The 24,744-nt window shown below is 47.6% G+C and overlaps 1 protein-coding gene across 5 annotated transcripts in view; it reads right to left on the bottom strand.

The window, feature by feature from the left end:
* KIF25 (kinesin family member 25) overlaps window positions 1-24,744 on the bottom strand; it is a 205,931-nt gene that overhangs the window by 66,088 nt on the left and 115,099 nt on the right. For 2 of the 5 annotated variants that reach the window (XM_075596912.1, XM_075596911.1), the window contains exons 9-11: window positions 20,132-20,206; window positions 8,694-8,837; window positions 6,357-6,530 (exon numbers count right to left, since the gene is read on the bottom strand). In XM_075596912.1, the coding sequence (XP_075453027.1) occupies window positions 6,357-6,530; window positions 8,694-8,837; window positions 20,132-20,206 (393 nt within the window). The remainder of the gene's footprint in view (window positions 1-6,356; window positions 6,531-8,693; window positions 8,838-20,131; window positions 20,207-24,744) is intronic. The other 3 variants (XM_075596915.1, XM_075596913.1, XM_075596916.1) reach the window with 3 other exon arrangements.

Genomic DNA, 24,744 nt, shown 5'->3' with positions numbered 1-24,744 from the left:
ACAGCTCCCGACCCTGGGCAGGGTCGAGAGGGCGGCCCTACAGGGTGATTTCACCCTGGAAGAGATAACGGAGGTAATTAAGTCCCTCAAACCAGCGAAGGCCCCAGGTCCTGACGGCTATTCCAATTTGTATTACAAAAAAATTTGTAAAATACTAGCCCCACAGTTACTGAAATTATTTAACGGGATCATGGAGGGAGAGCCCTTCCCGGCCCAGATGCTCCAGGTGTCTATCTCAGTGATCCACAAACCCGGTAAGGACCCGGCAGACTGCAAGAGCTACCGGCCAATATCCCTGATTAATTCAGACATAAAAATCTTTTCCAAATTAATAGCAAACAGGGTGGGTAGTGTCCTTCCGGGTCTGATCCACCCGGATCAAGTAGGCTTTATCGCAGGCAGACAGGCTGCAGACAACACCAGGCGGATAATAGACTTGATAGATCTGGCGAAAAAGAAAAACATACCGTCAATGGTGTTGAGCCTGGACGCCGAAAAGGCATTCGATCGTATTGATTGGTCTTACCTACGAGAGACGCTGGGAGTGTTTGGGTTCGGAGGCCGCCTTTTAGAGGCAATAATGGCATTATACGCAGGACCCACAGCTAGAGTAAGACATCAGGGTTTCCCCTCGGAATTATTTAATATACGAAGTGGGACCCGTCAGGGTTGCCCGTTGTCCCCATTACTCTTCGCTCTCTGTATTGAACCCCTCGCAGCCCACATCAGGTTAAGCCCCAATATAACAGGAATCCGAGTGGGGGAGCAACATCACAAAAGCTGCGTTATATGCAGATGATGTGATCCTAACTATCTCTAAACCGTTGACGTCCCTGCCCAGTGTCTTTGAGATCCTGGGTACCTTTGGCACGGTCTCAGGGTTCAAAATTAACCAGGCTAAGTCAGAGGCGCTCAATATCAATTTGCCAAAACCAACTGAAAAATTATTGGAACTTAATTTTAATTTTCATTGGCAAACCTCCGCAATCAAATATTTAGGGGTATATATCACCAGGGATTACAATACTTTGTATAAGGCAAATTTCCCCAAGATGATGAAGAAGCTAAAGGAGGATCTCAGGGTTTGGGCGGGTTACGGGATATCTTGGTTCGGCAGGATTAATAGTATAAAGATGAACCTGCTGCCCAAGCTGCTATATCTGTTTCAAACCCTACCAGTCCCGGTTATTAAATCAGAGATCCAAGCCCTTCAAGCTCACATCATCCAATTTATTTGGAATAAAAAACGCCCACGAATTGCAAAAAATCTACTGACAAAACCAGTGACAAAGGGAGGACTATCGGTACCTTGCTTGATGGCGTACTATAAAGCGGCACAATTGACCCAAATCATTTTGTGGCATGCGGACCCCACAAATAGAAGATGGACAGAATTAGAGGGAGAATGTTGTGCGCCAATTGCACTTCATAACTTGATCTGGCTACCAAAACGATGCAAAAAAGGCATTGGAACGCCGCTCTGCGCAGTGGCGAACTCTTTAGCGGTCTGGGAGACATCTAAATTTAAAGCTAACTTAACCACCCCCCACACATTAATGACCCCCCTATGGGGCAACCCGGATTTTGCTCCAGGGCTGTTGAGCGATAAATTTGTAAAGTGGACACAGGCAGGGTACAACCGATTAAAGGACCTGGGGGGTAAGGGATCTATCAAGACGTTCGATTGGCTTAAAGAGGCATCAAATTTCCCAAATTCAGAATTATTTAGATTCCTCCAGGTCAGGGCATTTTATAACAAATTTCCTGTTCGTCCGGCACGAACTAATTTTGAACAGCTGTGTTCCAGACCAACGGACACACGGGGACTGACATCTCGGATGTACAGGGAGGTAGTCTGTCCGGCTCATATAGACCGCCCACGACTACGATACATGCGACAATGGGAGACAGATCTAGGGGATAGCTTAGAGGACGAAGAATGGGACCACATATTGCAAGCGGCCGCAAAGAGCTCAATATGCGTCACGTTGAAGGAGAACGCATATAAGGTCCTAATGCGGTGGTACCATACCCCAGTGAAATTAGCTAAATTTGTCAGAGGTTATTCGCCGCTCTGCCCAAAGCAGTGCGGGGAATTGGCTGACCTTACACACATGCTGTGGTCTTGCCCAAGGGTGGCCCCGATTTGGGAAGCAATTCGAGATTGGTTGCAAGGGATTCTCGAATTAGAGATCCCCCTGGACCCGTGGCTGTTCCTCGTGGGCAGGCGGCCCCAGGACATGTCTAGAACGACACACAAATTGGTCACGCACTTCGCGACCGCCACCCGGTGCGAGATCGCAGCACTGTGGAAGCAGAATGAGATCCCAATTATCCCCAAAATTAGAAACCGAATTTGGCAAGTTTGCCAGATGGAACAGTTGACGAGTTGGGTCAACGACTCTGGCACCAAATTTCAAAAAGTTTGGGACCCGTGGCTAAACCAACCCAATATCCCAGGGGTGGACACCGATACAATCTTGCATTAATATTAACAAATGCGTTCTCCTTGGATGGGACAGACAGGACATGGACGTAGGGATACCCTAGCTAGAGCCATTCAGCAGCTACAGTAAGCAGCAAATTCAGCAGCGCCAAGAAGCAGTCACCTTGATCCATCCGGACCCGTCTTCAATACACCGCAAGAACACCCCCCCCCACCTCCTCCCCTCCCCACCCTCTGTCCTCCCCCCAGTCTTGTGAGTCTAGTATGTCTTGTTTGTCCTGTTTTGTTACCCCTTATGATATTTGTCTGATACTGTTTTTGTTAACGGCTGTTAAAAGTGGAAATTCTGTAAAGTACGCCTATGGGAGGTGAGTTTCTGTATACTTGATTTCCACAAATAAAAAATGAAAGTTGAAAAAAAACCTACCAGTTCATGCTGAAATATAAACCAGGGCCTTTGAATATTGGAGCAGATGCCCTATCTCGAAGACCAAGTCTGAGCCCCACTCCAGACGATGATGGCTGCGAGGAGATCCATGTGCATCACGGCCACTCTCATAGAAGATAGAGTGGCCTTCTACGAGTTGAGGGTCGCGGACTCATTAGGATGTCAATTCAAAGCCATCCCTGTTGCTTACTGTGATCCCGAAGGGATGAACATCACCCATGACAAAATAATAGCGTGGAAGGATATGGTACAATATCAGATCCGGGATACCATAGCTGGCATCATCCGTCAGGCGGTCCAGAAAAACAAGCCTGCAATTCTGAAATGTGCTCCTAGTGACATGGTTGCCTTTCTCATGCGAGAAGCTGACAAGTTCGAAATCGACAATGGGCTACTCTATCGGGTGGTGCCATAACACAACCACCCGGATAGACAACAACTGGTTCTCCCCAGGAACTTACAACATCTGGTCCTGAAAGCCTTGCACCATGAGCATGGACATCTCGGTGTGGAAAAGACTTTCGGACTCGTCAGATTGTTTCTTCTGGCCAAAAATGTGTGAGTTGGTGAAAAGACACTGTTGACGGTGCTCCCGGTGTATTCTATGCAAGACGCTGCCTACCCGTGCCGCACCAATGGCACACCTGAAGAGCTCGCCCCCATGGACTTGGTGTGCATGGATTTCCTGTGCTTCGGCCTTGGTGCCCGATGTATCTGTAATGTGCTGATCATCACGGACCATTACACGCGATATGCACAAGCGTCCCTGACCAAAGACCAGATTCCATCACGGTGGCGAAGATATTGTGGGAAAAGAATTTCATGCATTATGGCCTGCCTAACCGCCTTCATTCTGAACAAGGCCGGGATTTTGAAAGCAAACTGATCCGGGAGCAACTCAAAATCCTGGACATCACTAAGTCCCGAACAACTCTGTACCATCCAGAGGGTGACGCTTTGCCGGAGAGATTCAACCGAACGTTGCTGGACATGCTTGGCATGTTGAAAGGCGCTCAGAACACTGAGTGCAGCCGACATGTGGAAGCTCTAGTAGATGCATACAACTGTACCCGACACAAGTCCACAGGATTCTCCCCATACTGCCCTTTGTTTGGGCGAGAGGCCAGGCTGCCTGTGGATGTGCGTCTGCGAGTGTCAAAATATGGGATCCACAACGCAATGCATTTCAAATACGTGCAAAGGCTTCAAGAAAACAAAAGGCGCTATGACCACAAGGTCAGACACTGGGAAATACGCCCTGGAGCTGCAGTGCTTCGCCGCAACCTAGGGATTCCCAGGAAGCATAAACTCGCTGACCGTTGGCGTGACAGTGTCTTTGAGGTCGAGTCACAGATGACGGGCCTCCCAGTCTACCGTATAAAAGACACGGATGGCCGGGTAAGGGTCTGGCACCATAACCATCTTCTTCCTATTATTTTGTTTATTATTGGTGCTTTAAAATATCCTCCTCTATTGAGTACAGCTTATGATTGGTCCTTAGATTTTATCATTGTTGTTTCATATATGTATGTATTTGCTCTATTATCTCTTTTTGTACAGTATATCAATTTAGGGGCATTTTTTGCCTTTTTTATTAACATTTGTTTATATATTTTTATATTATTGGTTATTTGCGCTCGTTTTATTGTATATTGTATATTGTATATTATCTATATATATATATAGTGATGTCTCCATCACAGTGTAGGATCTTTGTATTTCTCTATATGGGGTTTATTTACAAGGATAAATAATACACTAACAGGCCCACCATCCCTTTAAGTCAAAACAAAACCAGAAAATAAACACCAACAGTCTCTTAGGAGACTAACTATATGTGCAGCTTCAGCCCTTACTAACTGGATGGACAGCCAATCTTGCTACCACCCGAATCAGGTACTAGTATAGCTGAAAATATACAGTCTCTGAACACAGCAATAAAGTGTTCCTCTTATCTGTTACTCCAAGATTATGGAGCAGACATCCCCGCTTCAGCAAAGTCTTGCATCCTGCCTTCTTAGGGGAGTGCAGCCCCACGAGAGCTCAGAGAACTTCTCCTCTTTAAGTCCAATGTTAAGCATAGGACATCCCGCTTCAGCACAGTATCACATTCTTCCTTCCTCTTCCTGGGGTTAACAACCCAGGTAGTCCCAGCAGGCTCCGTGACCACCATTAAGCGGGCCTAAGGGACTGTGCCAGCTTCACATAACTGGGGAGAACTCTTCTCTTCCCCCCTTCCCTGGGAACAGCAGTCAGTCTCTCTTTGTGTATAGTCACTTCCTGACTTTAAAAAACTCCATGCGCAATCAGGAGTTCAGCCTGTCAATTAGTTAGCATCGGCTGCTGGCTTCTTTAGGGAGATTAACTCTCTGTGCATTGAGGACAGTGATGGTATTACTATATATATAAAACTTTAAGGATATCTGCACATCCCTCTGGGACAGGCTGAAATGCCTGTCACTCACTCAGAGAAAGCCAGTGAGGCTGCACATCTCTCTAGCTCTGTAATAGACAGATCAGCTGTTACTCACCCAGGTAGAGCCAATAAGACTGCATATCCCACCCCCTCTGTGATTGGCTGAGCGGCCTATCACTTACCCATAAATAGTCAGTGAGGCTCCAAATCCCTCCCCCTCTGTGATAGACTGAGTGGCCTGTCAGTCACCCAGGGACAGCCATTGAGGCTGCACATCTGAATGATGAATGAAATGGAGAGCAGTATGCACATAGTGCAGGAAGGAGTGCAAAGGAGACAGCAAGGTCAATAACATGAGGAAACAAAGAGACAGCAAGGAGATGAGAAGACAGATGAGATGAGTAGGAGAGTGTAGTGTGCACATAGAGGAGCACACAGTAAGGCAAGAAGTGCAAAGAGGAGCAGGTCATGGTGGTGGAGAGAGTATGGTGGGGAAGAGGGGACAAGAGACAGCAAGGCATTACAGGGAAGGGTAAAATCTTTGAGTATTGTTTAATTGATAACCTTTCAGATCTCCTAGATTGGCCTATGTTACGCCGGGTACAGCCAGTAAATAATAAAACCCTTAAAGTTGTACCGGAAAACAAAGTTAATTTGGTTGGTGGCACTATATTCCGATTAACCACCCTAATTTTTGACTTTCAATAGTACAATAGTTGTCAGATCATCGGAGATGGGATACTATCCTAGTGATCTCTGCAAAAAAATTTGGAGTTGTCCCGAGGCCCATAAAATTTAGGGGTAGACACCATTAACAGGGTGTCTGCTTCCAGTGCCATAATTGACATATTATGGAAAATTATGACACTGTAGAAAGCACTTCTCCTTATAAATTCTGGACATTCATCAAGAAGAGAACTGCTTAGAGACTGAGCATTATATAAATAGCTGGTGAGATGTGTTTTGGAGGAACCAGGCAACTTTGAATATGTGGTTAGCCTAATGGTGATATAGAATAATTAAATAGTCACTGACTAAGCCCTTACTCATAAGTCAGGAAGGGCACCTCAATCTTCCCTTCTTTGGTTGTTATGACATCACGCTTTACACCCAACTCGCCATAGCAGTCTTGAGCCAGAAGATCAAAAATATCATTGTTGTACACTTCAATAATGGAAACCTCTACATAATAACTTCCCGGTGGTTTTTCCAAAATAAGCCTGCAACAAATCAACAGAGAGCACACTGTATTAGTAGAGAAATCTATGAAGTTAAAAGACCACTGGAATAACAGTCTTGTTACATTACTAAATGTTTATTTAGCATAATTCTTATTTCTTTTTCGACAAAAACACTTTGCTTCTCAATCATTAGCTAGCTGCACAAACATACTTTGGTCATCTCTAGATAAGAAGAATATCTAAGGGCAGGGGTTTATTATTCCACAATATTTAGAACTATGAACAGTGCATAGTATTTGAAAATGAAAATGTTTTATATATATATATATATATATATATATATATATATATATATATATATATATTATATACAGTATATATATATATGTAATATACATATATATAATATACATAATATACATATACATATATATACATATACATACATACATATATATATATAGAAAGATTCAACAGCGCCTGGCTGTGCACTAGCCCCACAGTAAACTCCTGACAACAAACAGACCGCAACAAATGTTAGCACAGATGACCCGTATAAAACAATTGTAAAGATGTATTGTTATAAAATATATATAGGAACTCAGATGGTGGTCATACGTAATGATGGTGAGTGTTTCTTCACCCTCTGTCCATATTATAAACAGATAATACAGTAACTAAAAGCACCCAAGAACGGAAAATATTTGAACTCAGAATGATAAGACTCTTTGACACCAAAACCAAAGAACTTAATGCGGACATGGGTTTTCTCACACCCTATCAAAATTGTTTGTAATTATCCTGTTTGCCTCAATTCTTATCCACTTTCTCTCCCCCCCAGCATCCCTTCCCCTCCCCACCTTTCTTTGACACCGTCACCTGGCTTCAAACACTTAACACCCTACCTTATCTACAGTAAATATCTGTTGTCTTTTTTTCCCCTCTCTCTACACTGTTTTAGCCATTGGTTCCTTTGTAAATCAGTATTGCTTGACCTGAAGAAAAGAGGAGAACTCTCGAAAGCTTGTCCTATGACATAAATTGTTAGTCCAATAAAAAAGGTATCACCTAATACTGAAGAACTCATTGATTCTGCACTATATATATATATATATATATATCCTCTGCCACTGGGAGCCTGGGGTGTGTGTAACGCGTATACCAACAGCGCCTCCACCTATCCTCACAGGATAGCCCCTCCCAAGACAATACAGCCAGTAACTGCGCACAAGGGTATATGTAACAATATTTACTGGACAGTAACTAATACCAGGAACAATGCAACACACCACATACAACACAGTGTATAGGTATACCAACCTGCGGAATGTCCCCACAGTACTTGGGTGCAGGTGCACCAGTGTCCAGGCCACAATAGCCAATCCCACCCAGTGTGTGGCAGCGCTGCCCAAGTGAATTGTTGGTGCACATATAGATATATCTTCCCGGGCGCTTCAGCCCCCAGGTGCTGCTGGGTACTAACAAACCATAGATCAGTCTGTCCACCGAAGATTCGCCTCCATGTGGCGTGGTATTCGGTTGGAGGGTCCCACCTTAGGATAGTCTCTGGGTTGATGGCCTTGTCTGGTCCCAGACGCAGGCCTTGCACACCGCATGCGTCTGTCAGAGTTGTGCTGACTAACACTAATGTGCTAAGGGGAGCGTCCATGTCTTGGGGCCTTCCCTACAACACACAAGCTAATCGTGAGGGGTCTAGCTAGGACCAAGCGGATATTCTGGCCTAGTCCAGTGAAGTACTTCTCCTTGGACCTTACCTATCCATTGCTGTCATGCTTCCGACTGACTAGCGTGATCAAGCGTGCCAAAAATATCTACTTGCCGGCAGGAAAAGCCTGCAGCCCTATTGGCTGTGCGCCTGCTTTTGACTTCCAGCCCCTGTGCATTATGGGACTTGTAGTCCCTCGCGGAGCCCTTGGAATAATGACCGCCACTCCTTTACTGTACTGCACATGTGTGCTGCAACTCTGTGTGCTCTCTGCGCATGTGCGATGCATCATTGTGCATGCGCAGCTACTCTAACAATGGCTGTGCCCTGCGTAGGGAGCCACAACGGACCTCCGGCGACACGCTCGCCCGGCAGTAACCTCCCTGCCTGGCCGCACTCTCCACCACTGCAGCGGAGGTAAAGGGATGCTTGGGGACCAAGCTACATCTATATATATTATAATATAAATTTATTACCAAAAAAGCTCCTCTGCAGCTCGTGGAATTATTCCAAGACACATTTCTTTAGGAAGAGTGGCATTATCATCAGAATGAGGTCCCATCATTGTGTATGTTTTCCCACTCCCTGTTTGTCCATATGCCATGATGCAAACATTGTACCTAAAAATTAGATCACTAGGTTATTTTATGTCAATGTATCATACACTGTTTTCAAGAATGTGCATGCATATGTCATGCCGCATGTGTAAAAAAAACTTTTCAGATCATTGCATTTATTCATGTATATTTTTCTCATTAACTAATGTACATTTCTGTAATATGAAATCATTATGCAATAAAATTGAACATATTTATCTCCTGTGTTACAGGAATCCTTTCCAATTATTGTGTGAAAACAAATAGTCATACTAATTTTTGCGTTATATTGGAGCCTAAGGCTGCGTCCATGGTGCCCGCGCTCGGCATCACGCTTGCCTGTAACTAGAGCAATACATGGCCTGTAGGATTGCGCGATTCTTCATGCGCAGCGCGCCCCGTCGCACTCGTGCCTGCACGGTCTATGGCCGCGCTCATTGCCTTACAGCATTTTTATTGCACCGCTTGCGCGTGGACGCGGCCTTAGTCTCTCTGTCTGAAAAAAAGATAACATACTAATAGAATAGAAATCATGAAATCATCTTTTAACGCCCCCAACAGAATTTTTAGTTTTTGAATTATACTATTGCCATTAATGACCTGTAACACATGTCAATACCAATTAACCCCACTGTGGAGAAGGACTGTTCTGTGGGTAATTATTGCTACAGTAGAGATCAGCCGTACGAGCAATAGAGAAACAAAGTACACTATGAACCAGAAACCACCACCTTCCCCAGCAATTGAGTATTTTCCTTTACCGTAATTGCCCCAGAGCGGGAGAGAGTGCGGTCGGGGGGGGGAGAAAGCACGGGGGGGCAGGAGAGAGCGAGGGGGTAGGAGAGACCGTGGAGGGCGAGAGAGAGCGCGGGGGCAGAAGTGCGCGCAGGGGAGAGGGAGAGAGCGCAATGGGGGGGAGAGAACAATGGGGGGAAGAGAAAGCAATGGGGGGAGAGAGAGCAATGGAGGGGAGAGAGAGAACAATGGGGGGAGAGAGAGAGAGCAATGGGTGGAGAGAGAGAGAGCAATGGGTGGAGAGAGAGAGAGCAATGGGGAGAGAGAGAGAGAGCAATGGGGAGAGAGAGAGAGAGAGCAATGGGGGGAGAGAGAGAGAGAGCAATAGGGGGGAGAGAGAGCAATGGGGAAGAGAGAGCAATGGGGGAGAGAGAGCAATGGAGGGAGAGAGAGCAATGGAGGGAGAGAGAGCAATGGAGGGAGAGAGAGAAATGGGGGTGAGAGAGAGCAATGGGGAGAGAGAGAGAGAAATGGGGGGAGAGAGAGAGCAATGGGGGGAGAGAGAGAGCAATGGGAGGGAGAAAGAGAGCAGTGGGGGGGAGAGAGAGAGCAATGGGGGGGGAGAGAGAGAGCAATGGGGGGGAAAGAGAGAGCAATGGGGGGAAGAGAGAGAGCAATGGGGGAGAGAGCAATTGGGGGAGAGAGAGCAATGGGGGGAGAGAGAGAACAATGGGGGTGGGAGAGAGAGCAATGGGGGGAGAGAGAGCAATGGGGGGAGAGAGAGCAATGGGGGGAGAGAGAGCAATGGGGGGGAGAGAGAGCAATGGGGGGGAGAGAGGGCAATGGGGGGGGAGAGAGAGCACTGGGGGCTGGAGAGAGAGAAATGGGGGCAGGAAAGAGAGCAATGGGGGGGCGGGAGAGAGCAATGGCGGGGCGGGAGAGAGCAATGGGGGGCGGGAGAGAGCAATGGGGGGGCGGGAGAGAGGAAGGAAGGGGGAGAGAGGAAGGAAGGGGGAGAGAGGAAGGAAGGTGAGAGAGCGGGGGGGAGAGAGTGGGGGGAGAGAGCGGGGGGGGAAGGGGGAGGGAAGGGGGGAGAAGAGGGAAGGGGGGAGAGAGGAGGGAAGGGGAGAGGGGGGAGAGAACGGGGGAGGGAAGGGGGGAGAAGAGGGAAGGGGGGAAAGTGGGAGGGGGAGAGAGGAGGGAAGGGAGGAGAGAGGAGGGAAGGGGAGAGAGGAGAGAAGGGGGGGAGAGAGAGGGGGGAGGGGGAGAGAACAGGGGGAGGGAAGGGGGGAGTGGGGAGAGAACGGGGGGAGGGACAGGGGAGTGGGGAGAGAACGGGGGGAGGGACGGGGGGAGAGTGGAGGGAACGGGGGAGAGAGGAGGGAAGGGGGAGAGAGGAGGGAAGGGGGAGAGAGGAGGGGGAGAGAGGAGGGATGGGGGGAGAGAAGACGGAAGGGAGGAGAGAGGAGGGAAGGGGGGTGTAACAGGGAACTTATCCCTGTTCACAAAGGTGCCTCTGATCCAGCAGTGTGGTGGTTAACTGCTGGTAGCAAATTAACTAGCACCACCTGCCTGATTACAGGTAGTAGAAAAAGCCTGCCTTTGAGACAGGAAGTAACTCCTCCCTAGCTCTGACTGAGAGCTGACCTTTGGAGAGACAGAGCAGAGGTTCTTGAGTCCCAGGAGAGACTGACCAAAAGAAACCCAGATCTCTGGAGCTGAGCGGTCTTGAGCTCTGCACAGCAGAGCTGAATTCAAGACACAGGGAAAACTACTGCACCTGAAGCTGAACCAGGAAGTGAGATTTTCCCTCCAAGAAACAGATAAGACTTTTATTCTTAAGAGACTGCTTATATCTGCTTATTTTCATGCTATATGTTTTGGGGCTGCGAGAACTGCTTGACTAAGGGAGATGTGAACTAATTGCATAGAATTTCACTAGAAATACTCCCAAGTGAATGGAAGGGGGGAGAGAGGAGGGAAGGGGGGAAGGGGGGAGAGAGGAGGGAAGGGGGGGAAGGGGGGAGAGAGGAGAGAAGGGGGAGAAGGGGGAGAGAGGAGGGAAGTTGGGGAAGGGGGGAAAGAGGAGGGAAGGGGGGAGAGAGCGGGGGGAGGGAAGGGGGGAGAGAGGAGGGAAGGGGAGAAGAGAGGAGGGAAGGGGGGAGAGAGCGGGGGGAGGAGGGGAGAGAGGATGGAAGGGGGGAGAGAGGAGGGAAGGGGGAGGGAAGGGGGAGGGAAGGGGGAGGGAAGGGGGTGTAGAGGGAGAGGGGGGTTGTCCCAGTATTAAAGGGGTTGCACCCCATATGGCCACCCCCTTACCTCACCAGGGTGGCAAAGGGTTAACTGGACTGCGGTCCAGGAATGTGGCTTACACCTTGTCATGTCAGGAAAATGTATGTTCCCCTGTTCCCATGTTTCATTATAATGTCAGTGTCTGCACCACACACACACACCGGGATCCATCTGGGAGGGCAAGGGTTAATATTTGTATAGTGACAAACTGTGATTTATTTTACAGCAGAGAAGATTGTGTTAAAGTATGAAATAGTTTATGTGGTATTTGTGTATCTCCGGTTCTGAAGGTCGCAGCAGGCTGAAACTTGGATCATATGATTTCCCAGTTCCGGCATTAAGATCTGGAAAGTTTGGACCTGCTGTACCTAACGGAACCGGATATTTGAATATGTCTGTGTTTTAACTTTAATATTGTATTCCAAGGCGGGGATAAAAACCCGCGCAGATTCCTTCACACAAAGGAATGCAAATGGTCAGGGGGGCGACCCAAAGTCTAGGAACCAAGTACTGATCAAAAGACTCTGCCACTCTAATTGTTTACCTGAGGGCGGAGAAGCATCAAACTGGAGTGGTTTGTAAGTGTTATATCTACACCTACAAACAATGAAGATCCTGTCAGATACTTCATCTGGTAGACTGGTCGTCGCCCCTGATTTAATTATGGGGCTACAGAAATAAGACCCTCAGAGTCCCAGTACACATGGGCTAACTAGCTGGGGGGCATGGGTTAAACTGTGTTTCCACGTTAGGGATTGGATACAGATAATTGTTCACCATTAGTCTGTATTCAATGTTAAGCATAGGGTTACAAAGGGATATAAACTGTGTCAACCCTACAGTTTTAGTTGTTCTTCTGATTTCACCTTGAATGTCACCGGATTGCTGGAGAATTGCTAGCTGATACTTCTCCATTCCAAAACCCTAAGTAAGTGTTACCTTCTTGCCTGTTAATTGTACTATATTGCTGTGTTCCCCTTTTTAAGGAATAAATATATTTTATTATATCTAAGCCTCGTTCAGTTCAACCCAGATATTTGGTGTTTGTTCTATCTTGTCATAAGTTACCGTGACAGGGGGGGAGAGAGGAGGGAAGGGGGGAGAGAGAGGAGGGAAGGGGGGAGAGAGAGGAGGGAAGGGGGAGGGAAGGGGGGGAGGGAAGGGGGGGAGGGAAGGGGGGAAGGGAAGGGGGGGAGGGAAGTGGGGGAGAGAGGAGGGAAGGGGGAGGGAAGGGGGGAGGGAAGGGGAGGAGAGAGGAGGGAAGGGGGGAGGGAAGGGGGAAAGGGGTGGGAAGGGGAGGAGAGAAAAGGGACGGGGAGGAGAGAGGATGGAAGGGGGAGAGCATGAGGAGAAGGGGGGAGAGATGAGGGAAGGGGGGAGAGATGAGGGAAGGGGGAGAGAGGAGGGAAGGGGGAGAGAGCGGGGGAAGGGGGGGAGAGAGCTGGGAAAGAGGGGGAGAGAGCGGGGGAAGGGGGGAAGAGCGGGAGAAGAGGGAAGGGGGAGGGAAGGGGGAGAGAGGACTGAGAGGAGGCAAGGGCGCGGGGGGCACGAGAGAGCAATGGGGGGAGAGAGAGAGCAATGGGGGGAGACAGAGAGCAATGGGGGGGAGAGAGAGCAACGGGGGGAGGGAAGTGGGGAGAGAAGAGGGGAGGGAAGGGAGGGGAGGGGAGAGAGGGGAGGGGAGAGAAGGGAGGGAAGGGGGGAGGGGAGGGAAGGGGGTAGAGAGAAAATGTCTCCATTTTCACACACACACACACACAAAGAGACACAGAGAGTGACACACAGAGAGACACACACACAGAGAGAGACACACACACACAGAGACACACACACAGAGACACACACACAGAGACACACACACAGAGAGACACACACACACACACATACAGAGACAGTCCCTGTCCAGCCAATGACACGCCCCTCCCGTTATAGCCACACACCCTGACGTAATAGCCTCGCCCCTCCACTCTGCCCTAAAAAATTAGCAGGACACCGATCACTCATGCTTGGAGAGCTGGTGACATCACCGCAAGACATGCAAATGAGCATACAGTAATATACAGGCACACACCCCCTGAGAAATATCCCATTTGGGGGATCGAAATGTTGGATTTGTGTGACATTGCTGAATACAGGTTTCTTTGGACCTTACTACTGAGTGCTGTCTTTATTTTTATCATTACCACTGATGGTAAAGTATTCAATATATATATATATATATATATATATATATATATATATATATTACATAAATACATCAATATTACATAAATACATCAATATTACATAAATACATCAATATTACATAAATACATCAATATTACATAAATACATCAATATTACATAAATACATAAATATTTATGTATATATATACAGTGGTCGACAAATCACCAAAAAATCTACTCGCCGAACAAATATATATACATATATATACATAAATATTTATATATATATATATAATCAAAAAATAAATAGATGATACCGTTCTGTGGCTAACAAAATGCTTTTATTTGTGCGAGCTTTCGAGATACACTGATCTCTTCTTCCGGCGATGTTACAATGAATGAAGTGTAACGGGTATTCCACCCCACCCAATCTCATATATAGTGTGGGTGAGTAGAACATGCAGTGTTACCGGTGTGGTGCGTATACCTGCAGGCTCACAGGAGGTCTGAGCCTCCGCTAGTGAGAGCCTGGGGTGAATCCTCTGGAACGTTTCTTGGTGCAGCGCCTCCACCTATGTAGGATTCTAGGGAAGTGTAGAATGACCCTACATAGGAACCCAATCAGAAACCACACACACAGTGATTTATATTATAACTAATGACTTTACTACTGAACATATAAGACATTACACAACATCATAACCTTATGCAATACTGGAGCACCTTCTGCCCAATGTCTGGTGTTCCCACCCAGTGTCCTGTAACCCCCACCCAATGTCCCGTACTCCTACGGAGATCGTGGGTGACTGCGCAGTCACTAAAACCTCTAGGCCTGTTGGTGCACTTATATATTGAGATACCTTCCGAGCACTCCGATGCTCGGGACCGCAACTCTCTTCTCAAAGGGTCAGACGTCCGTCTGATCCTTTCCAGGTACTCTGCCGGTGGACCCCAACGAGGGTCCCACCGCTCCACGGGAACTGCAACCGATCACGGCAACACCAACCGCATGGGAACAGCAACCGCCGCTATCCCTTCCTATCACTAACTACTCCTAGAGTGACAGCAACACTATCAGGACAGGAACCCTAACCTAGGGCCTGTCCCTGATGAACCGCAACCTGGGATGGCTTGGGGAGAACTCCTAGGGCCTGTGGAACATAACCTGCCCCCACCCTTTCCCCTAGCTACCCAGTCCTATCTGTAACTGGCTACTAGCTATTAACTAGCTACTCCTAAAGCACCTGCAGCTGACACACCGCTCACACTGTCAGCCTGCAGGGATTCACACACGCTCCACACACACTGCACGCACTGCGCCCAGCACATGCAGCGACAACACACACAGACAGCTGCAATCACACACAGCCACCTGGATCCCGCAGCAATTCCACTGCATGCACACTGTGCCTCTTTGCCAGTGCCCACAGCCCTCTCCGCTGTGGCACTGCCAAACTTGCACCTTCCGCTCCTAAGGGTGACCTCCCTAGCTATGGCCGTCCCTCTTCAGTTACCCCCTGCCCTTCCCGGGAATTGGGGCCTGCCTGGGGATCTAGGGAGAACCCTTACCTCGGTACAGGAGCCACGCGCTCCCTGCACCCTTCCTACTCCTTCCTTCTCCTCTGCCTGACTGCCGTGACTCATGCAAAGCCCGGGAAATGTATCTCTTTTCCCGGGCTGAGCTTCCTCCAGCCCTATTGGCCACTATCAGGCACCTGGTGCCTGTCTCCCTATGCCTCCTGGGAATTGTAGTTCCCAGGGGGCTGCTACACCATTGGGACCGCTTGCGCGCTTCTCCTGCGCCTGCGCGAACTACCAATGGCTGCCTCACTGTTTCCTGCTCTGTCTCTGCCCTCGCGCGACTCTTCCCTGCCTCTCGCAGCCTCCCTGCGCATGCGCGAGATAACGGGGCCGCTGGGGACTCACTGCGCATGCGCGACTTGAAGCGCAATGGCGGCGCCCTGCTCTGCGGCCGCCGGGACCTTAGAGACGCGATCGCGGCCTTAGCAACGGCCCGATCGCGTCCCCGGCAACCGGCCGCAGGCAGGAGAAGCCGCGCTGCTCCCTGCTCCAGCCCCCACCCTTGGAAGCAGCCGTCGGGGTTTTCAGTACCCGCGATCGAGCTGCGCCAGGGAAGGGGGGTCTCCAGGGAGAAAAAGGTGACCTGGCTACACTAGCAAAAGGTATACTTAAAAACAGTGTCTCTTGGAATGTTATCTGTGCTGTTCCTTCCCCCGGTGTGGATGTGTTTTATGGCTAGAGGTGTCAAAAGGTTACTGAAAGCAAGTGAAGAAAGAGTGTGTATGTGTATCAGTGTGACTAAAAAGGAATGGAGAGCCCACAGTATATACAGTGCATTACACAAGGTGTGTGTGGAGTGGGAGTGGATATACACCATTTATATCCACTCCCACTCCACACACACCTAGTGTAAAGCACTGTATATACTGTGGGCTCTCCATTCCTTTTTATTCACACTGATACACATACACACTCTTTCTTCACTTGCTTTCAGTAACCTTTTGACACCTCTAGCCATAAAACACATCCACACCGGGGGAAGGAACAGCACAGATAACATTCCAAGAGACACTGTTTTTAAGTATACCTTTTGCTTCATTCATTGTAACATCGCCGGAAGAAGAGATCAGTGTATCTCGAAAGCTCGCACAAATAAAAGCATTTTGTTAGCCACAGAACGGTATCATCTATTTATTTTTTGATTATTGAAGCTCTGCTAACACGGTACTGATACCTCTACATGTATATATATATATATATATATATATATATATATATATATATATATATATATATATATATATATATATATATAGCCAATAAAGAATATCACTTATCACTTGTGAGCAAATTCATATGTCTTAGACAGGTCTTGAACCCTGCCTTTCAACCATTGTCCCCTAGCATACACTGCTTCCACTGCAGCAAAGGATCCTGGGAAATTACATGCAAATGACCCGTGGCTGCAGTGGAAGCACTGTATGCTAGGTCAGCGATGTGCAAACTGGGGAGTGAGACTGAGTGCGGGGGGGCGCTGGGTTTACAGAGGCCTCGCGTGCTTCCAAAGGCACTTAAATTAAGTACCGGGGAAGCTGTAGGACCTCTGTAAATCTAAATTACCTGGGCTCCGGCGGCTTCTCACACGCGTCGCCATGGCAACACGGCGTCAAATGATGCAGCGAGGTCATGTGACATCATGTTGCTATGGTAACATGACGTCATGACGCCAGCGCCGATGCTGGAGCAGGGGTGCGGAGATGAGGGGACCGTCAGCTGGGGGGTGTAGGGAAAAAAGTTTGCACACCCTGTGCTAGGTGATAATGGTTGAAAGGCAGGGTTGCCGACCTGTCTAAGACATGTGAATGTGCTCACAAGTGATATTCTTTATTGGCTATTCTGTATGCTAACGGTGGAGGTTTTTTTGTGGCCTTTTTCACCCACCATAACTTAAAATGTGTATGATTGCTATATATATATATATATATATATATATATATATATATATATATATATATATATACATACATACATACATACATACATACATACATACATACATACATACATACATACATACATACATATATATATATATATATATACCTGTATATATATATATATATATATATATATATATATATATTACTGCATAGCAGTAAAAAGGAGACAGCACTCAGGTGAATGAAAATAAATGTATTAAATACAGCACATAGCACAAGGGGGTGCCCAGTGCTACATCCAAATTAATAATAAGCTCACGTCACCTCCCCCTTTTTAATGATGGATCTCATTTTGCTGCAGGTAAGGAATCTATTATGGTTCTTCCCCCTCATACAGAGGTATAGGGAACAGTATGCAGTGAAGTGTAGGACTTGCACTTATTATGGTTTACCTTGACGTTTGATGTGCAGGCTTGTGATGCTTTGGCCAAAATATCTAACTAAAAAAACATATTTTATTATTATTAGTATTAGCATTATTATTAGTACTGAAGCATTATTTCTTGTAATTATTACCATGTATGTTCTGTCATTTGGATGTAGCACTGGGCACACCCTGTCGTTTGCTATGTTCTCTTGCCACAGCCCTCTGGCACTCGATGTGGCATTACATATAGTCAAGATTAGGTGGGTGTGGGCGTTTGAGCTTGCTGGGCTTATATAATATATATACGAGAGAATGGTAATGTTGTGTATATATATATATATATATATATATATATACACATATATATATATACAGCTAAACCCCTTTATAACGCGCCTCGCTATACCGCGATTCGGTTATAACGCGGTTTTCCCGTGGCTCCCGTTTAAAAAAAAACAAAAAACTGCACACATACTGCTCATTGCTCACACTGCACACACACTGCTCATTGCTCACACTGCACACTGCACACACACTGCACACTGCACACACACTGCACACACACTGCACACACACTGCACACACACTGCACACACACTGCACACACACTGCACACACACTGCTCATTGCTCACACTGCACACACACTGCTCATTGCTCACACTGCACACACACTGCACTCACACTGACACACACTGCACACTGCACACACACTGCTCATTGCTCACACTGCACACACTGACACACTGCTCATTGCTCACACTGCACACTGCACACACACTGCTCACACTGACACACACTACACACACACTACACACACACACACACACACACACACACACACACACTACACATATACATAAATCAGCCTTACCTTGGGGATGATTGGTGAGGCATGTGGCTGCAGGGGGGGGGGGGCGTGCCGGTGGGGGTGGTGCTGCGGTGGAGGGGGATGATGGCTGCGGGGGCCCCCGATGCTGCGGGGGCTGGTGGGATGGCCCGGTGCAGCGCGGGGGGTCATGGGGGGGGGAGGGGGGGGCAGGACGACCCTGCGCTAGGGGGCCCTGTATTGCGGCGCGAGGGCCCTGTGCTGTGGCGGGGGGGAGCCGGACCAGAGGGGAATCCCCCCTCCCATCTCCTGTCACGCGGTGACAGGGGAAGCGGAAGCCAGAGGGGCATCCCCCCTCCCATCTCCTGTCCCGCGGTGACAGGGGAAGCTGAAGCCGGAGGGGAATCCCCCCTCCTGTCCCGCGGTGACAGGGGAAGCTGAAGCCGGAGGGGAATCCCCCCTCCTGTCCCGCGGTGACAGGGGAAGCCGGAACCGGAGGGGTATCCCCCCTCCCATCTCCTGTCACGCGGTGACAGGGGAAGCTGAAGCCGAAGCCGGAGGGGCATCCCCCCTCCCATCTCCTGTCCCGCGGTGACAGGGGAAGCTGAAGCCGGAGGGGAATCCCCCCTCCCATCTCCTGTCACGCGGTGACAGGGGGAAGCCGGGACCGCGGGGTAAATATGCACTGATGCGGCGGCCATTTTTTTTTTTTAATTAGCGCGACCCCATTAGTAACGCGGTGGTCTCGGGGTGGACCCCGAGGACCGCGTTATAACGGGGTTTAGCTGTATATATATATATATATATATATATAACATTACCATTCTCTCGTCCAGTAAAAGTCCAGGACCGAAACGTCGGATTGGGTGACTTATCTTCTCTATTCAGATGCCCAATACAGTTTTTCATGATTACTGAACCGAGTGCAGTCTTTCTTTACCGGATGAGAGAATGGTAATGTTGTTTTTCTATTATTTGAAACTATCACCTGTCTATATGAACCAGTACATTGAGTGCAAGCTGTGATGTTTGTTTATATATATATATATATATATATATATATATATATATATATATATATTTGACAGTACTTGCAAAGAAAAACAAAGATGGCTGTGGGGTCACCCAATCGGAAGCGGCAATGTACAAGGATATACAGTATTTTCTTTCTTTATAACCATGAGAGTGAGTCTGCCGCAAGGGGCTATAGTCTTTCTCCCATGGAGCATAATTCTTGTTAAATATTTCAGGACAGGGAGTCTTTGTTGCCTGTAGACAGTACCACTGTTCAGCTCCCGAGGACCCCTTGTTTCAAATAAGGCAACAACACACATATGTAAAAAGAACTTGTTACTTTTCAGAAATACTATTTCTAAATTAAAAAAAACTAATATTACTTATACACTTACCCATCCAATACAGATGTAAGAAGAGGACGCACCTCTTCAAATACCGAATGTTGAGATTCACAAGCGCTGAATACTCTAAAGGAAACTCATTGTTAGTATGTGAGATACTTTGTAAACAGTAAATCAATGTTTTTCTTTTAGAAGTGTGGATTGGAAATGACAAAATGTTTTCAGACATGAAATTTAACATATTTATTCTAAAGTATCCGGTATCTGTTGCTCTGTATTTCCTAAAATCTTTTTGTTATCCAGCCATGTTATATACTCAATGGAAATCTCTTTCTGTGGTATCCGGAAAAATTGTCAGGTTTTTGAATCATCAAAAAATTGATACCAACAGTTCACCAAAAGCCAGTGGGCTTTGATTATCCTATTGTCTTCCCCAGAAGTCTTATAAAGGACTTCAACATTTATAATTTAAAGCCCGTACTTGATCACTATTAACATGTACACACTATAGGCCATTCCTCAAAGATTCATATCCCTTGAGGTTCACTTGTGTTACATGCTGTGCATGTGGGTGGGCAGTGCTGGTACAGGATCATTTCAATGAAAAATTAATTAGATACTGAAGGATCGCTAAACACCAAAAACGGCAAATAAACATGTATATATGTGTCCCTTCTTAATTCTTTGAGCAAAATTTTTTCAAGGAGGACCTGTGACGGTGCTCGTCTCAAATTAGGAGGCGGACCCACAGGGCTGAGGTAGGGATACAAATAAACTGACCACAACCCAGAGATAGAGTCCTGTAAGAGTATCCGTAGTCGGTATTGAATCAGGGGTCAGGGCTGGCGCAGAGTTGAAAAGTCCAGGGGACAGGCAGAGAGGTCAGAGGTCAGGGCTGGCAGCAGAGTTGCAAAGTCGAGGAGGCAAGCAGAGGTCACGGTAGGTGGAAGGCAGCGAGGTCGGGTTCATGGTCCGGGGTCAGCAACAGGAATTTAAAACAAGCAAGAGGATAAGGCGTAACTACAAAGACAGGAGCTGCAAACACACAGAACTTTGCTCGGCAACTCCCTAACGTAACTGCAGCCTTATAAAGCAGGCTGCCAGTACCCAAAATGGCCACAGAGAGCAGAAAGGGCAGGACTGAAAGAAAACCTGGACCGAAGTGAAAACCGGCACAGATCAAGCAGAATCCTTACACGACCATCTAAAGTTTTATATATGTTCCCTCAATATAACTTAGGGAGAGATTCTTGTGCTCAAAAAGCAGCACTCCTGAGGTACCCTGGGAGATAGGCTAAGGAATATGCAAAGTATTTTTAAATGAGCCACATTTCACACTTCCTAAAAGGATGTCCATAATAATTACATTGTGCTGACAAGACTAAAGCACCAAGTGACTGCAATGGTCACTACTCATGTCATGCATAATAGGATTTGTGGCAGGACGGCCTCGCGGCGGGGTCAGTAAGACGCTAGACACGATGGGAAACATTCAACTATAGTGGTTTATTAGCCACAACCAAAATAAAGTACGGGTGCACTGTCCCCTAAAAAAACTACTTTCTAGAAAATAAAGCCTGTTCCCGTTAGAGAAACTAACTCACTTCTTGAGCCCTTACTAATAGGACACCCAGCTAATCTGGTCATGCCCAAAACATATGCTACACAAACGATAACCAATAAGCATAATAATAAAGTCTTATCTGTAATGCAGCTCCAATAGCAAACAGGAACACGGTTCCGGGGAGCAGGCTGTGTCCAGCCTCGCAGCAATCTGTATCTTTATCCTGGGTTGGGGTCCCAGCTGGTCCCAGCAGCAAAGCTCCTCGCAGGACTGGGGGACCAGAGCAACAGTAACGGCTTCCCAGCCGGGAGAGTTATCTCCACATTCCTGTGGAAAAACAAGCTCACCTTGTGTGAGCAACTTCCTGCTTTTTAAAGCACTTGTTTCACTGATAGTTCAGCCCCTGTTTAATCAGTCTTCAGCTGTGCTTTCTCTGTCTGAGGAGATTAACACTCGGTGAACTGGCTGCAGCATCTCTCCATTCACTGTCACAGCCTACTGAGTCAGTGACTCTGTCACATATCCCTCTTCCCAGCGAAACATTGTCCTGTGGAGCGGCCCGTGCACCAACATCTTTGTCGAAAATGTCCGACGTCGGCCCTTCCCTCCCCCCTTTTTTTTTTTTTTCTTGCCTTCCAATTAAGGCATTTTCTTTTTGGGGTAATTACCAGGCCACCTGGGCCTGAGGACTGGTACCTCACTATCTCCTTGTGTCCAGAGTCTCCTTCACCCTGTAGAAGAGCTTTGACCTTGGTCAGCTCATTGCATACACTCACCAGTGACTGTTTGGCCTTCTCTTGTGAAGACTGTAACTCTGTTTTAGCGGTGATGGTTTTTGGACCTTCCTCCATCAGCGTACCTTCAGTGTTGGGTTCCACAATATTTATCTTTAGTACTTCAACTGGGTCGGGATTCTTATTAACCCGAAGTGCACCCCATGGCACCTCTCTTTTACGGTCAGCAGACTCATAGGCTTGGGTCTTTCTGTCTTGACTCTTTAACTTACTCTGTTGGGAGATTTGCTGGACCATCTGTGCGGTCCTTCTCCACTTATGATCACGGGCACAATTCCGTCTCATTCGCGGCTCTCTCTTCCCAGTGGCTGCCCTCATGGCTAGGAATCCACTTTGTGTCCCCTGGGCACTGTAGTTTGATTGGATTCTTATTGTGCTAGTGCATCGCAATTTGGCCTTCGTATTCCGTGCCTTGTGGAAACTAGACTGTAGTTCTGCAACGGTATCACGGTCATGCTTCCTGGAGTGCCTCCCTTGTTTTATCTCTACCGCCACCTTTTCCTTGGACTGCTTCAGTGACCCAAACGTCTGTCTTGGGGTTGTAAGCTTTTCCTCCAGCTTCATCTGAGAAACCTCCTGCTGGGCAGCCGTAGAGTTCAACGTAGCGTCCCGCTCAGTCTTCAGAGCCTCAAGCTCCTTGACTACACTGGCGACACACTTTATTCGAGCTTGGCTAGTCCCACGAATTCGGGTATACCCGGGTGTATTGAGGTTTGTGACTGTTTTCTGCCCGAGTGCATTGAGGTATTTTCCATGCAGGGATTTAAGCATTTTATTCCCGCTGGCTGCAATACTGCACAGTATATATATATATACTGTATTACAATTCATGAATTTATGCCATCTGGTAGACACGCGAAGCATTGCAGCCTATTAAATCCTTATCATTATCATTTAACAGATTAGCCGCCCGTCAGCCAGGCATGAACCCAGGCTGGGAAGGCAAACGCAACGGGGCTTGTCAGAGGTGAGGAGCGGCGCATTCCAGGTATCTGCCAGGTACATACTGGGTATTTGCTCGAATAAAGTGTGTCGGTGCAGTAGGTCACACTTTTGTTTCTCCGCCATCTTGCGGCCAGCACACTCAGACTCCAGGTCCTTCCTCAGGTCTTGAAGCAGTCCTTCTGCCTTTCTTCTTTCACTCAGTGTGGCTGCTAGTTCATCTTCGTTAGAATTGAGTCGCGATTCTACGTCTCCTAGCAGACTCAAAGCAAGGCTTAAATCTGTCTCTCTTTCTTTATTCTGGACCTGCAGCTGCTGGTGCTCCTCCCGGACCTTGTCTAGCTCCAGCTGTAGCCGGGCCCCCTCATTGGTCTTGTAGTCCAGCCGCTTGTGGATATCAGCCATCTCGGTTTCATGGTGCAACATCAGGCAGGCCACCTGACGGACGGACACCTCCTCCGTCTTGGCGCGCTGTATCTCGCGCTCAGCCATCTGCAACTCTTCAATCTGAAGCTGCCAGTCCCCTCTCAGGGCCTTCACCTCTTCCCGGTGCTTACTCTGAGTTTGCATCAACGCCTTCTCCATCTTTTTGAGCTCTGCAGTTCTTGTTGCTAGGATCGCTGCTGCTTCTGTTTCCCAGGCCTCTTTCTCCTTGGTATACTGACTCATTGGGATGGCACTGCCTCTCTGCTTCTCCAGCTCTTGCTTCAGTCTTTGGACATTCTCATGTTCCCTCTCACACAGCGTCACCTGGCTTCTAAGCTCCACCTCCAGCGATGCTCTTGTGGCGCTCAACGTGATCTTCAGCTGCTCCAGGGCGAGGCATTCTTTTTCCAGCATTTTCTCTGCATTCTGCAGAGCAGCCTGTACTTCTAATTTTTCTTGCGCCAATTGCGTCTTCACTTTCTGCGCATGGTAAAGCTTCTCAGTCCCATCACTGACCTGACCAGTCAGGTTTAAAACCTCTTCTTTCAGGTTTATATTCTCCATTTTCACAGTCTCTATATTCCTTAGGACCGTCTCATTGGCTTTCTTCAAAGTACCCAGCTCTGTAGTTAGACAGTGGCCCTCCTGGCGTGAGAGCTCCAGCTCTGTTTTGAGCATGCTAGCTTCTTGGTGAGAAACTTCTAAGTCTTTGAAGTTTTGCACATCTCTCTGGGACATCTCATAGCATAGTCTCCAGTCAGGACTTGTTCTCTCTGATTCCATGTTAGCAATTGCGGTGTTGGCCTTATCCAAACTTGTCTTCAGCTCCTCCAACTCACTCCATAAGAGACGCTCTGTTTTCTTTAATGCCTCATACTCAAGTATAGCTGGGAGTATACACCTCTGTACCTCGGCGTTCGCTCCTCGCTCCCTATTCA

Source organism: Ascaphus truei, chromosome 4 (genome assembly GCF_040206685.1).
Source record: "Ascaphus truei isolate aAscTru1 chromosome 4, aAscTru1.hap1, whole genome shotgun sequence".
NCBI classification, from domain to species: Eukaryota; Metazoa; Chordata; class Amphibia; order Anura; family Ascaphidae; genus Ascaphus; species Ascaphus truei.
Note: the sequence above shows the minus strand (reverse complement) of the source record. Positions and strands in the feature narration are given on the sequence as shown.